This window comes from Pholcus phalangioides, unplaced genomic scaffold, assembly GCF_987345545.1.
Source record: "Pholcus phalangioides strain wild (caught in Gottingen) unplaced genomic scaffold, Ppha-v1.0 ptg000011l_1, whole genome shotgun sequence".
Classification (NCBI taxonomy): Eukaryota; Metazoa; Arthropoda; class Arachnida; order Araneae; family Pholcidae; genus Pholcus; species Pholcus phalangioides.
In genome coordinates, this window is record NW_028301604.1 from 20,629,421 (window position 1) to 20,641,960 (window position 12,540).

General features: G+C 33.7%; 1 protein-coding gene across 1 annotated transcript in view; it reads left to right on the forward strand.

The window, feature by feature from the left end:
- The window catches only part of LOC149080204 (CDK5 regulatory subunit-associated protein 3), a 49,488-nt gene that overhangs the window by 14,348 nt on the left and 22,600 nt on the right, over positions 1 to 12,540 (forward strand). Inside the window, exons 4-6 of the mRNA XM_089239253.1 lie at positions 1,831 to 1,980; positions 4,310 to 4,398; positions 11,370 to 11,459. Coding sequence (XP_089095379.1) covers positions 1,831 to 1,980; positions 4,310 to 4,398; positions 11,370 to 11,459 — 329 coding nt within the window. The remainder of the gene's footprint in view (positions 1 to 1,830; positions 1,981 to 4,309; positions 4,399 to 11,369; positions 11,460 to 12,540) is intronic.

Below are 12,540 nucleotides of genomic sequence, written 5' to 3' on the forward strand. Positions count from 1 at the left end.
TGTAAACTGCATAACTCAATAAATAAACATTTCCTTTAATTAGTCAACTGGCCAATCTATTTCTCTGAGTGCTACCCACAGTGCCCTTTTTCTTTTCAAGATGCCTATGCTTTTTCCTTTTCTTGGAAGTTTGAAGCTTATGTTTTTTTGATTGAATGTTTTATGAAAACATCAAAACTGAGTTTATCATGTTCTTTGCTGTACATTTAAGGTCATAAAAATAATAAAAGTAATTACTAATTAGTGTTCTAAATAGAAATATTGAATTAATTAAATACAATAACAGCAGGGGTTGTTAAAGTTCAAAGTGAATGCAGAAAAATATTTCTCGGTAATTCATGTTGAAAATTATGTACTAAAATTTAAAATAACATGTAAATAGAATGTTTTTCCCTTGTATCATACTAATTATAAAATAGACTTAGAAAACTTTTTTCTTACTCTAGTATTCAGTTTGTGTGTGATATATTCCAAAACATGGAACCAGGTGCAAACAAATACCACAATCAGGGCACCAATATTTGGTTTCTTTTCGTTTTTTAGCTTTAGAGCACACAACACTCCTCTTATGAGAGTTTTTTTTGTTATCAGTCAGCCATCATCACAATCAAAACAAAACCAACCAAAAGGCTAAAAATTAATTTGAATGGATAAAATAGAAACAGTTGAACTAAAAATGTGATGCACAAAAGTAAACTGAGACACATTGTTCAATTGAAAAGTCACAAACAAGTGCATTTTTATGCGTTTTATGTGGTAGAAAGTGTCAAATAGCTCATGTGATAGAGCTTATATAAGTGAGAGTGTCCTTTGCAAATTTTATATAAACATCAGAGAATGTGTTGAGATATAATATGACACCCCGAAAGTGAGAGGTTAACATGTCCCCTACATCCTGTAGCATGGCCTCTTGGCTAGAGTCTTTTGTGGACCCCTCCCAGATCAGACTTTCTTGAGCTTCTTCATGATGAATTTATCGCATAAAAAAACAAAAAATGATGAGAATCGTCCCAGGCACCAGGACCGGAGTCCTATTAGCCCCACTGTCGGGGGGTTAGGTTCATAATATGTCCTGTGACAGTAAGAAATGCTGTTGATGGATTTATGTGGATCCACAGCAGCTGAACCTTTGCTAAAAAATATATGAGTAAAATAAAACAAATGTGTCTTTACAAGGTAATCTGAAATCGAAAAAAAGGTGCTTTGTGATATAGGCTTCTAGTGGTGCGGTGTATGACTCCAATATTGAATATACAAACTTGAAAAGGATTAATAACTATTTATTAAACTATTAATAATTAAACATTCAACAATTAAACAATTAAATATTAGGATGTAATTGACATAAAAATTAAATAATTCAGATCATCAGCACGACCCGCGTGGATGTGATGGCTAGTGACGGAGTGGTAAAGAGCAGCTATTTCCAGGTTGATTCCTGTTTATATGCGTATGGACTGCAGCGCCAGATGTACACGTCACAGCACGGTAATTTGCATACGCCACAGGCTTGCAAAGCATGATGAAAATAATATAATAATCTCTGACTTTGAAGTATAATTTTTCAACTCCAACTTGTGGGAGATGATAAAGTAGAAGGATGGCTGTGCAAGTGGCAGCAGCTGTATGAGAAATTATTCTGTCATATCCATGTGATAAAGACAGAAAAAATTTGCGCAACAGCATTTGCCGTCGTCGCAAGATGACTGGTTAAATATATGTGCGTGTAAGATAGTTCAAGTTTAATATATGAAAATAAGAATGTTCATGTTATTTATAGTTGACCGTCTGTATATTTATGTGTGTGTGTATATATATTTTTTTCTCTAGATATCAACTACTTTCACTGCATTAAAATTATTGAAATACTGAAAGCTACTGAAGCTTCTTCTATGAATATTTTTGGACAGTATTCTTCACAGAGAATGAAGGATTGGCGGGAAATCGTAGAGTTGTATCAAAAAGATAATGTATATTTGGGTAAAATTGGTTTATATATATTTTTGCTTTCTTGAAGGAAAAAAAATTGTCACTATTCGGTACAGGTATGTATGCTAGATATATGTATGTTCAAGAAATAAACTTATTTTTAACTAATCATTGTTTAATTATAAATTAAAGACGGCGCTGATCTAAAATTAAATTATTTTAGTCTGAGTCCGATTTTTATTGATGGTTAGTGAAAATAATTAATTGGCAGCTACTTTTTTTTCACTTTGGAAGTATAAACTGTTGACATCTTAATATATTTGATGCTCGCCTTTACAAACTCGCACAGACTTAGAGATGGGTGATGATTTTTTGCTCGGCTAAGATACCTGAAATCAATAGACTTTCTGGATATCATGTCGAGGTGAATCGAGAGAACCTAGGACCTCTTGCCTACTGGGCAAGTGCACTGACCTCTCTACGGTATAATGGTCAGTGCACACTTGCCCAGTATGCAAGAGCTCCTGGGTTCGATTCCTGGTGGACAGGAATGACACTTTTTTCCTGTTCACCTCGGCATAATATCCAGAAAGTCTATTAATTTCATACAGAATTAGTTCATAAAATCAAAAGTTCATAAATGGGAATGGCATTCAAAGAAATTGCTTTTTTTTGGACCAAAAGACTAGTTTCATTATTATTACCACACAAGTTATTAGGTCCTTAGCCTGAGAGAGAGAAAAATACATGTTGGTTCATAAATTGGAGGTTAGTAAAATTGGATGTCGACTATGTATGTTACATTTAAAAGCATACAGACGGATATAAGATGGGAGTGGAGTTGGACTAGCCCTCCCCCAATTCATGTAGCCTGAATCTACTTATGGTTATTGCATTTTTTTCCAAATTTTAAACTTTTAGTGCCTATATTTTCATTTGATATTATATTTTTGTATATTTAGTGCATATATCTTTTACTTTTCAATGCATATTTCTATTTTTGTGATGCATATTTGTTTATTTTTAGTGAATATTTAGTTCCTTTTTTTGTGCATATAATTGGGGCGCCTTTCTCTATGAATTTTATGTTTGATATTATCTAGATATTAACAAAACTTCAACGTTTTGCTACAACTCTAAGCAAGAAACAACAATTTCAATACCAGTCCCACACACTGGCTTTTGTCTTTCTGAGGGCAGCTGGTGTTTTATTTGATTTCAGATGACTTTATTCACGCTTGTTAGGGGCAAATGCTATTGCCCAGGAAAAATGATAGTGTATATATGTGTATGAGTGTGGGAGCAATAGAAAAACAAGATGTTGGAATAAACAAGATTATTCTAATAGTAACCGAATGAGCATTGTGTCAAGACTTTTCCTAAACTGGATGATTTCATTTTAAAGTAGTTTCAGCAGATATCAGAGCATAATGTATCATTGAGTGTCCCTCATGATTCACCCTCACAGTGGAACAGTTTGTTGATGAAAGAAATATTATTGATTTTAAAGCAGTTGAGATTGCAATGAATGGTCAACTCACAGATGTAGGCACACATTTATTGAGGTAAGGAATAGTCTCGAATTTTCTGATGGGAATAATACAAAAATGAATCTAAAGAAAGCAACAGAAGTCCTAATTCCAACATCTGGATAAGTTTTCACAAGTAAACCTTTATTGTTAAAAAAAAATTTGACATTTGTTGTAGCTCAAAACTGTCAAAAATTGCATCTTTTTTATTCCCTAAATTAACTTTAAAATTATGTACAATGTATAATTTGGCATTCAAAATGAAACAAATAAATATTACAAATATTTTTAAATGAAAGTTTTTGTGACCATTTACATTTAATACAATCACTAGTTGCAACATCTAGGAAGGTAACAGAGTAGGCCTAAGTGATGGTATTTCAATGCATTTTTACGATATGCATAATAATTATTAAGATTGCCAATAATTATTAAGGGTTATTGATTTTTGTGAATGTATTGTATCAGGGCTGAATAAACCGGTGAAATCTTGGCGGCAAAAAATTTTTACCTTAAGAAAAAGTTCCAAAATAATGCTTCTTTTGCCTTTTTCATGCCATAGTGGCCCTCTTCAATGCTTGCAAATATGCTACTATAAATTCCAAACATTCATAGGTGCCAATACAAATTTTTTAATCACCATGGGACTTGGCGCCTGGGATTTGTCCTGCCCTGTATTATATATAGTCATCTAATATTGATGGAAAATGCAATAGTGAATTTTTTTTTGCAGTCCCATTGAGCTTCTAGATAAAGAAGTTCAGCTGTATTTTATTTCTGTGCAATTGCATGATGAAACATTTCTGTTACTATTTATGGTACAATATATATATATATTTTTTATTTTACAGCTGAAGCTGCACAGATGTTGATACGTAATATAAATTATGAAATACCATCTCTCAAAAAGCAGATACTCAAATGCTCTCAACTACAGGAAGTATGTTCGAAAACCTATGTTTTCTTGATCCTTCATAGGTCTAAAAATAAAATTACCAGATTTCATTGTTATGTTTAAAAACTGCAATCAAGATTAATAAGTGTAAATAATATGGTAGTGAAACAATTTTTTTCTGTGAAGCAGTACTCTGGAAAATATTTGGTAGCTGAAACAATTTTCAAAAATATTATTATATTATTTTTCTCCACATTTATTATTGATTTTTTTTTTGCATATTTCTTGAATATAAAGTACTAAAAATAATGTTTAACACTAGAAGCACCTTTGGGGTCATTTTGAACCATTTTTCCGATTTACCCTGCATTATCTCAACATACAATGGAACATTGGAGCTGATATTTTCTCTGACTTTACTTAAAATACTTCAGGAAAAACTGTGATAAATTTTTATATTTCTATGTTAATTATATTAAAATAAATAATCATAGAAGTACCTAAAACAGCCAACAGGGGTCATTTTGACCCCATAAGAAAAATGATCAATTTTAACTTAACGTAAATATCTGTAGATTTGTGAAACAAGTATTAGAACCACCTGTGTTCAAAGAAACAATGTCATGCAATCAATACCGTGAAATCATGCTGTATTTTAGACTTGACATTCGAAGCATCAAAGCTGAGGGCCTCACTACTAACAGATTAGCTCTCGCTTCAGACATTTGGTACAAGCTGACTGGGAATCTGTTATTAGCACATAGTCCTGGACCAAAAATAACTGTTGATGAGCAATTGTTGCCATGTAAATAACGGTGCAAATTTATCCAATGCATGGCAAAAAAGCTGGACAAGTTTCGCATCAAGTTCTGGTTAGCAACTGTTGGGATATCCATAAATATGTCTCGAATGCCTATTCGTATTTGAGCGACAATCAACGCACATATTTGGGAATGTATGGTATTACTAAAACTACATCTAAAGTCCAGACGCACCATCACAACTGACAACTATTTCACTTCTGTGAAACTTGTAGATAAACCTTCTGTGAAGAGTACCACAATTGCACATGTCACTTCAACTCCATAATATTGTCTTGTTGTGCTGAGAATGCAAATAACACACTCATGGTATATAGGTTCAAGAGCAAAAAAAGAATGTTGTAATTCATAACACCTTGTACACAAATGTCTGCAGATGACAGCCCAAAAAAAGCCAAACACTGTCACTTATTATAATAGCATTAAATGTGGCATAGATGTAGCAGATGAAATGCTGAGGAAATACACTACAAGATGCGGAACTCGCAGGTGGCTGTTCATGTATTTTACAACTTCCTCTGCATTGTCACACTCAATGCTTGCATACTTTTCAAGGAATCTTCAGGCTCCACAGTTTCATGTGTAGAATTTCTTTTTGTGTTGGTGCTTTGTGCAACAAATGCCTTCCAATTCCTCTGCAACACACTAAAGAAATAAAGAAATGTGCCTTTCAGCTGTGTAAGAGACAACTGCGAAGGATGCCAGAAACCTTTTTGTGGAAAAATGTGTTGCTGTCACTGTCAAGCGTGCATCTTTTTCAACTTGTGGCGATGCCTACTGAACTTTAGAACATTTTGGGTTCATTCATAGTTCATACTCATGAGTATAATTTCGCTTTGAGACGTGCACTAATTTATAATGTGTGTTGAGTCACATATCACCCTTTTCGCTCTATTATAAATTGTGCTCATGCAAAAGCACATCGTGAAACCAGGTTAAATCTTATACAGTCAGACCTTGGTATAATGTCACCTCTAAACACCAAATAAAAATGACTTCATAAGCGGGGTGATTTAATTACGAGTAAAACTTTTTGCTAATTATGCTAGCAGAACTTTCAAAAAACTAACGTTATAGGGGCGGGGTGACGTTAAAAGTGGTCGAGGTTATAACAAGGTCTTACTGTATATTATCATTTCACCTTTATTCATCAATCAAACAATAGTTACTTTTAATAAGACTTGAATTTCTTATAGGGGGTCAACTTGACCCCTAACGGCTGTATTTGTGTTAAAACATTTTGAATATACTCCCTCTATAGTATAACAAACCAAAATCTATTGAAAATTAAGACTGGTTGAGCACTAATGTTTGAGTCACTAAGTCAGTTTTTTGAAAAATAATTTTACTTTTATTATTTGTTTTCAATCAATGTATAACATTTTATTTTCTCATTCTTTTATAAAATTTCAGTGTATGATTTCATAATGCTCATATTTCTATATTATAATAATTCTCAAGTGTACCCCTGAAAAATGATGGGCACTTATGTAGCATTACGTGATGATGGACAATTCTTTTAATCTATTTTATATTTAAAGTTACACAATTTTTACCAGTCCCTGCATTTGCAATATCACGTTCTCTCTTGCCACCTTTAGCATTGTTTTGACAATCTTGTTTTGCATGTTTGCATTTGTAAAATGTCAGAATTCACAGTGTTTCAATTATGATATTTTTTCTTAATTGTACAAAATAATTTATCTTCACAATTATTTCAATTTTAAGAGGTGATTTGAAAGTTATCATGGGTCATAGATCTTTCATGGCTGCTGTGATTGTTTCTATTATGTGAAATCATACTTGGAACCTGTTGCAAAAATAATCATGGTTGGGGAGAGAGCTTTGTGGGATGAATAGTTTTCACTAATTCTGTTATTTAGATTTTTCTTTAAGATTTTTATACTTGAAGCACTGTCATTTATTTTCATTATCTCAGAAAAGAAAAAAAATTTTTGTTTCTATTAGTATGTGTGCGAGACCTTCACTAAGCATAGGGTCCTGTGCAGCCACACATACCAAATTCAAAGCTCCAGATCTTCTGATATGTGTTCCATAAAAATGTGATCATGAGTGAAAAGGACTGCAGAATGAAGGCTATGGGATATTTGCTAGACAGGAAAAAATTTAAACATTTTCTGAACAGTAGCATACAAAAATATAACTATTTTCAAAGTCACCAATAACAAAATTATTTCCTTTAATATGTGATGTGTTTAATTTTAAATTAGTTATAAACAATAATTTATGCAGGAAAAACATTTTGTTTGAATTTTTTTTATTTTTTTACTTGGGTGGGAATTTGCACTTCCGCAGGAAAAATGCCTCCCAGATGGACACATATTGAATTTGTCAAAAACCGCATTTCTATCATCTGGAAGCTTTCATTCATAAATGTTTTCCCGATGTTAAAAAGTTTTCCTCACCAGCGGTGATACTTTTTTATTTGCTGGATGGAGAACACGTGGTATTTCATAGCATTGCATGCTTCTGCACTTGAGATGCAGGAATCAAAAAAGCTGCAGTGTTTTTTTCCTGTCCTCCCTCTTCAAAGAACATCATATCTGCAATGATCATTCAATTAATACCGCTGTCCTGAGTATGAACACCATTCCAGGGGCGGGAACTCTGCGCCACACTGTGCCAAAATTAACTTCTTGTGCCATCATGCTCCAATAGTGTATTGTAGAAATTTTTTGTGCCAAATAGCCAAAATAGCAAATTTTGCCTCAGTATGACCAAAATTTCGGAAAGGGTGGCAAAACATTTTTGTTCCTGCTTGCCGCAAAACTATTCTTTCCGAGAAGAGCGTGTTTTATTCCTTTGTACTTTTCAGCACCACCTCCTCCCATCTTCTGTAGTTGTGATATCTTGTGACCTTGAAAAAATAGTGGTCTCTGTTGGAAAGTAGTTTGAATATACTGTAAAGTACAATGTTGGGGAAAAAGCTTGCAGGCTAGCCATGTGTGCTTTCACACTTTGTTACACTACAGAGATATTTTTTACATTTGAACAAAAATTTTCAATCAAAAAATATTTAATATTTATTTATTCTTCGCAGCTTTACCCAAGACAGTTTTTTTAAAATGCTACAAGCATGTCAAACTGATAATCCATCTGGTCTCTTGTTGAAAGAGCTGCCGGAAGTCCAGAAAAGTTTGAAAAATTAGAAGATAGCAGATTTTTTTAAAATCAATTTCTACATTTTCCTGGCAAGTTTCCTCACTTGACTTTGACCCCAAAAATCTGATTGGGATAACTGCAGCTCCTTATTTAAACTATCGGCCCCTCATCGGGCTTTCGTAAAATCCCGATAATAACCGTGATCGTGCAGCTGAAGATGGTTTGCAATGGTCTTTCAGCTTTAAAGCGCAAATGTGAGTCAGTTTCTGTTTTCAAAAAAGGAAAAAAGTCTGCACCGCAAGCAGCAGAAGTTCCTATAGTCAATCTTCATTACGTCAAATCCTGATTTTTTCGTGAAAAAATTTTTCATTCAGTGAGTAAAAGTGCAAGTCCACCAAATTATGAATGCTAATTTAGCAACTTTACGGAATAACAAGTTTTAAATTACCAATGTTGCCAAATAACAAGTGTTAAGTCACCAATGTTGCCAAATAACGAGCGTTAAATTGCCAATGTTGCCAAATAACGAGCGTTAAATTGCCAATGTTGCCAAGTAACGAGTATTAAATTGCCAATGTTGCCAAATAACAAGTGTTAAATTGCCAATGTCACCAAATAACAAGTATTAAATCACCAATATTACCAAATAATGAGTTAAATCACCAATGTCACCATATAATGTGATAAATCGCCAACTATGCCAAATAACATGTTAAATAGCTAATATCGCTAAATAATGAGTGCCAAATCACCAATCTCGCCAAATAACCCGTTGGCGAGATTGTCGATTTCCCATTCACAAATCTGACCCCCTTAACTTCAGACCAATATCTATTACTTCATTCCTGTTGTAAGATTTTCCAACGTGTTATGGCAAAGAAAATCCACACTCATTTAGACTCCATTAACTTTTTCTTTTCCAACCAATACTGTGGCTTCAGATGATCCCTTTCTACTACATCCCAACTGTCCCTTTTCATATGTGATCTTTCCAAAGCCATTGATAACAAGTTACAAACCAATATCATCATCTTGGATTTTTCTAAAGCATATGATAAAGTTCCTCACAATAGACTCCTTCTTAAACTTTCAAATCTTGGTCTTAATATGCAATTGCTCAAATGGTTAGAATCTTTCTTAAAAAATCATAAGCAATTTGTTCATTTTAAAGATCATGACTCACCTTTTGTCACTATAAATTCAGGTACTCCTCAAGGAGTGGTCCCCTCGCCTTTATTGTTGTTTTTAATATATATAAACGATCTCCCTGAAACCCTCAATTGCACCACTAGATTTTTTGCTGATGACTGTGTAATCTACCGCACAATTAATCACAAGTCTAATCAATAAACTCTCCAATGTAATTTTCTTTCCATCTCAAACTGGTACTCACACACACACACACACATTTTGGCATATACCTATTAACCTGTCTAAAACAGTTTTCATGAGAGCTACTCGTAAAACTCTTCCCCTCAAATTCTCATACTCGATCAATAACATAACCATATCCCAAGCTTCTCAATTTAAAGATCTGGGTGTCATAATCTCGGCTGACCTCCGTCGGAATAATCATATCGATTATGTCTACCAAAAATGTCTCAACAAACTTTTTTTCCTTTGCTCCAACCTCAAACATTCTACTCATAGCATTCGACTTCTCTGCTACCAAACTTGTGTTTCGCCCATTCTTTCTCATGCAGCTGAGGTCTGAAACCCCCACATCTCTAGTAACATAGACAAACTTGAATCTATCCAAAATAAATCTGGCCGCTTTATTCATGACTGCTGGTTATCTTATAGTTAAGTTTCCGATCTTAAACTCTAACTTAATTTCCACCCTCTTGCTACTCACCAACTTATTCGATATGACCAGTATTCTGACTAACCCTTCCTATGTTTCCAATAGACTTGACCGCCCCAAAAAATTAAAACCTGTTTTTGCCTCTACTGTTTTAAATTCAGTTTCTTTCCTAATACCATAGTTGAATGGAACAAGCTCCCCTCTACTATTGTTAACTCCCCCCATGATCTCAGATTTCTTGTCAAATGTTACAAAACATCTGTGTGTAAATCTGCAGCCTGCTGTTGTATGGGCCTTAGTGCATTTTGACCCAAATTGGTTCTTGCGCCAATCAATCTAAAATCCAATCCAATAGGCCTTGAAAGGCCAACAATATTGCATAAATAAATAAGTACTGAATCGCTGAACATCACGTTGAATCTTCAAAATTCTTTCCCATTTTGCAACAATTTCCTTCTGAGTAAAAAAAATTGAAAACTTATAGAAAATTGTTAGCCTATTTAAACTGCTGCTGTTCCAGACAGCAAATAGTGCCCTCAGTAAGCTAAAAGTGGGGCATGTTAAATAGACTAGTGTGAAAAATTTTATGACAGCCGCTCTTCCAAACAAGGTGTCAAAAGCCTAAAACACCAAAAATAAAAAACAAGTTGATGAAAAGATGCTTGATAAAAGACAGTGCAGTTGTTTTATTTTGAAAAGGGGTGGGGGTAACGAAAATATTCTTGTATGTTAATTTTGCTGCTCCAATTTATAGATATCTGCTCCAAAATTCTATATTTTGCAGTTCCAAAACTTCTCCAAAATTTAGATTTCTTTCTTTGTCACTTCCCACCCTTGCCACTCTCCTTCAAATTCAGAGTTTTACTTTTGATGTAATGTTGTTTTTAAATTTTTAATGTTAAGCTTATTGTTTAAAATATTTTTTTTGGGTATATTAATCATTATATATTGTATGGATGCACATTTTTTGATAGAAAAATGGCACAGTTTGTGTCATAGGAAAAACTCTACTTGGCAACAAATCATATTCTTGCTATGGCAGCAGGCTAGCAATGCCTTGACAATTTTTTCCCTCTCTGTTTCTACCTTTTGGGAAATGAACCGTCTCTTTTTATAATAATCTCAACTGGTATCTCTCAGTTGTCAAAAAATATAAATTTCACATTTGGTTGGGAAAAATACTTGAAATATCTATTTCTGAAATGAACAATTTAGATTTCTCAAATATGAATGTTATTTTCACCCCAGTTTTTTCTTATTTCATATAGGAATGCTTGAAAAAAGAAATTGATTACTCTAAATCTGCTAATGATATGAAGGAGAAGTACTATGCATCGTGTAAACAAATAGGCATTCAGGTATAACAAGGTCTGATATTCTTCAGTGTTATATGTATCACAATGTTCAAAAGCGTTTACAGTTTATTAAGAAAGAATGACTGTACCTAATTATGCAGTGTTTCCTCTGAAGTCTTGTGCAACTATGTATTTTTGTCTGGGTTAAGATATTAATATGTGTGTGTAAAGTGTATACTTTCTTTCACCTTATACTCCTATATCTCCATTGCTGATCGTTGTATCTTGTCAGAACCTCAGAATATGCCTCTTAAGCAAATTCTTCATTAAAGAAAAAAAGTTGCATGGGCAAGATCAGCGAAATAAGCTGGTTGTGGAAGTATAGGGATGTGATGTTTTGGTAGGTGACAATTTTAAACTTTTTTTTTATTTTTATGTAATATAGTTAGCTTGCTTAATCTGAAGTTCAGGGGGATAGCAAAAAGGTTTGAATTATCTAATTCATCAATATGGAATTACTGTTTTTCCACTGAAAAAATCAAAAACTCTTAATAACTATAAAAATTTCTGAATGCTATCACTTACTATGATATCACTAGAGCCTTGTTGTTGCAACAGGTGTTTGCGAAAATCATAAATGATCACAAAACTATTTCATTTGTAATTTTAATTTTTTCCCCTATGGATGCTCTTAAACATTGTTCAAAATCTTCAGGTTGATTTAGAGCATAATTTCCCAAACTTTTTGTTCCATTGCCCCCTACTCAAGTCAGCCCATAGGATCCTATACTAAACCTATACCTTCTACTGCTTCTCTGGACCATTCCATTGCCCACTTTGGGAAACACTGGTTTAGAGAATGAAAGATGTTATTTTTGAGCTTCAAAAGCCTTATTTTTTTGTAACATGTTCATTGCTTCTGAAAGTCTTGAAATAGGGATGTCCGTTTGCTTTCTTAGATTCATTTTTGTCCTCTTCATGCGAAGAATCAGTGTGACTTTATCCTCCTTTTTATTATGCAAGGGGGAAATTATAATTTGACCATAAAAGAGGGGTGACTATCAGACTTCATCTAGGTGCGCGGTAGCCCAGGTTGGTAAGATACTCACCTAAAGTACCAAAGGATGTTTAGAGGTGTCGCAAG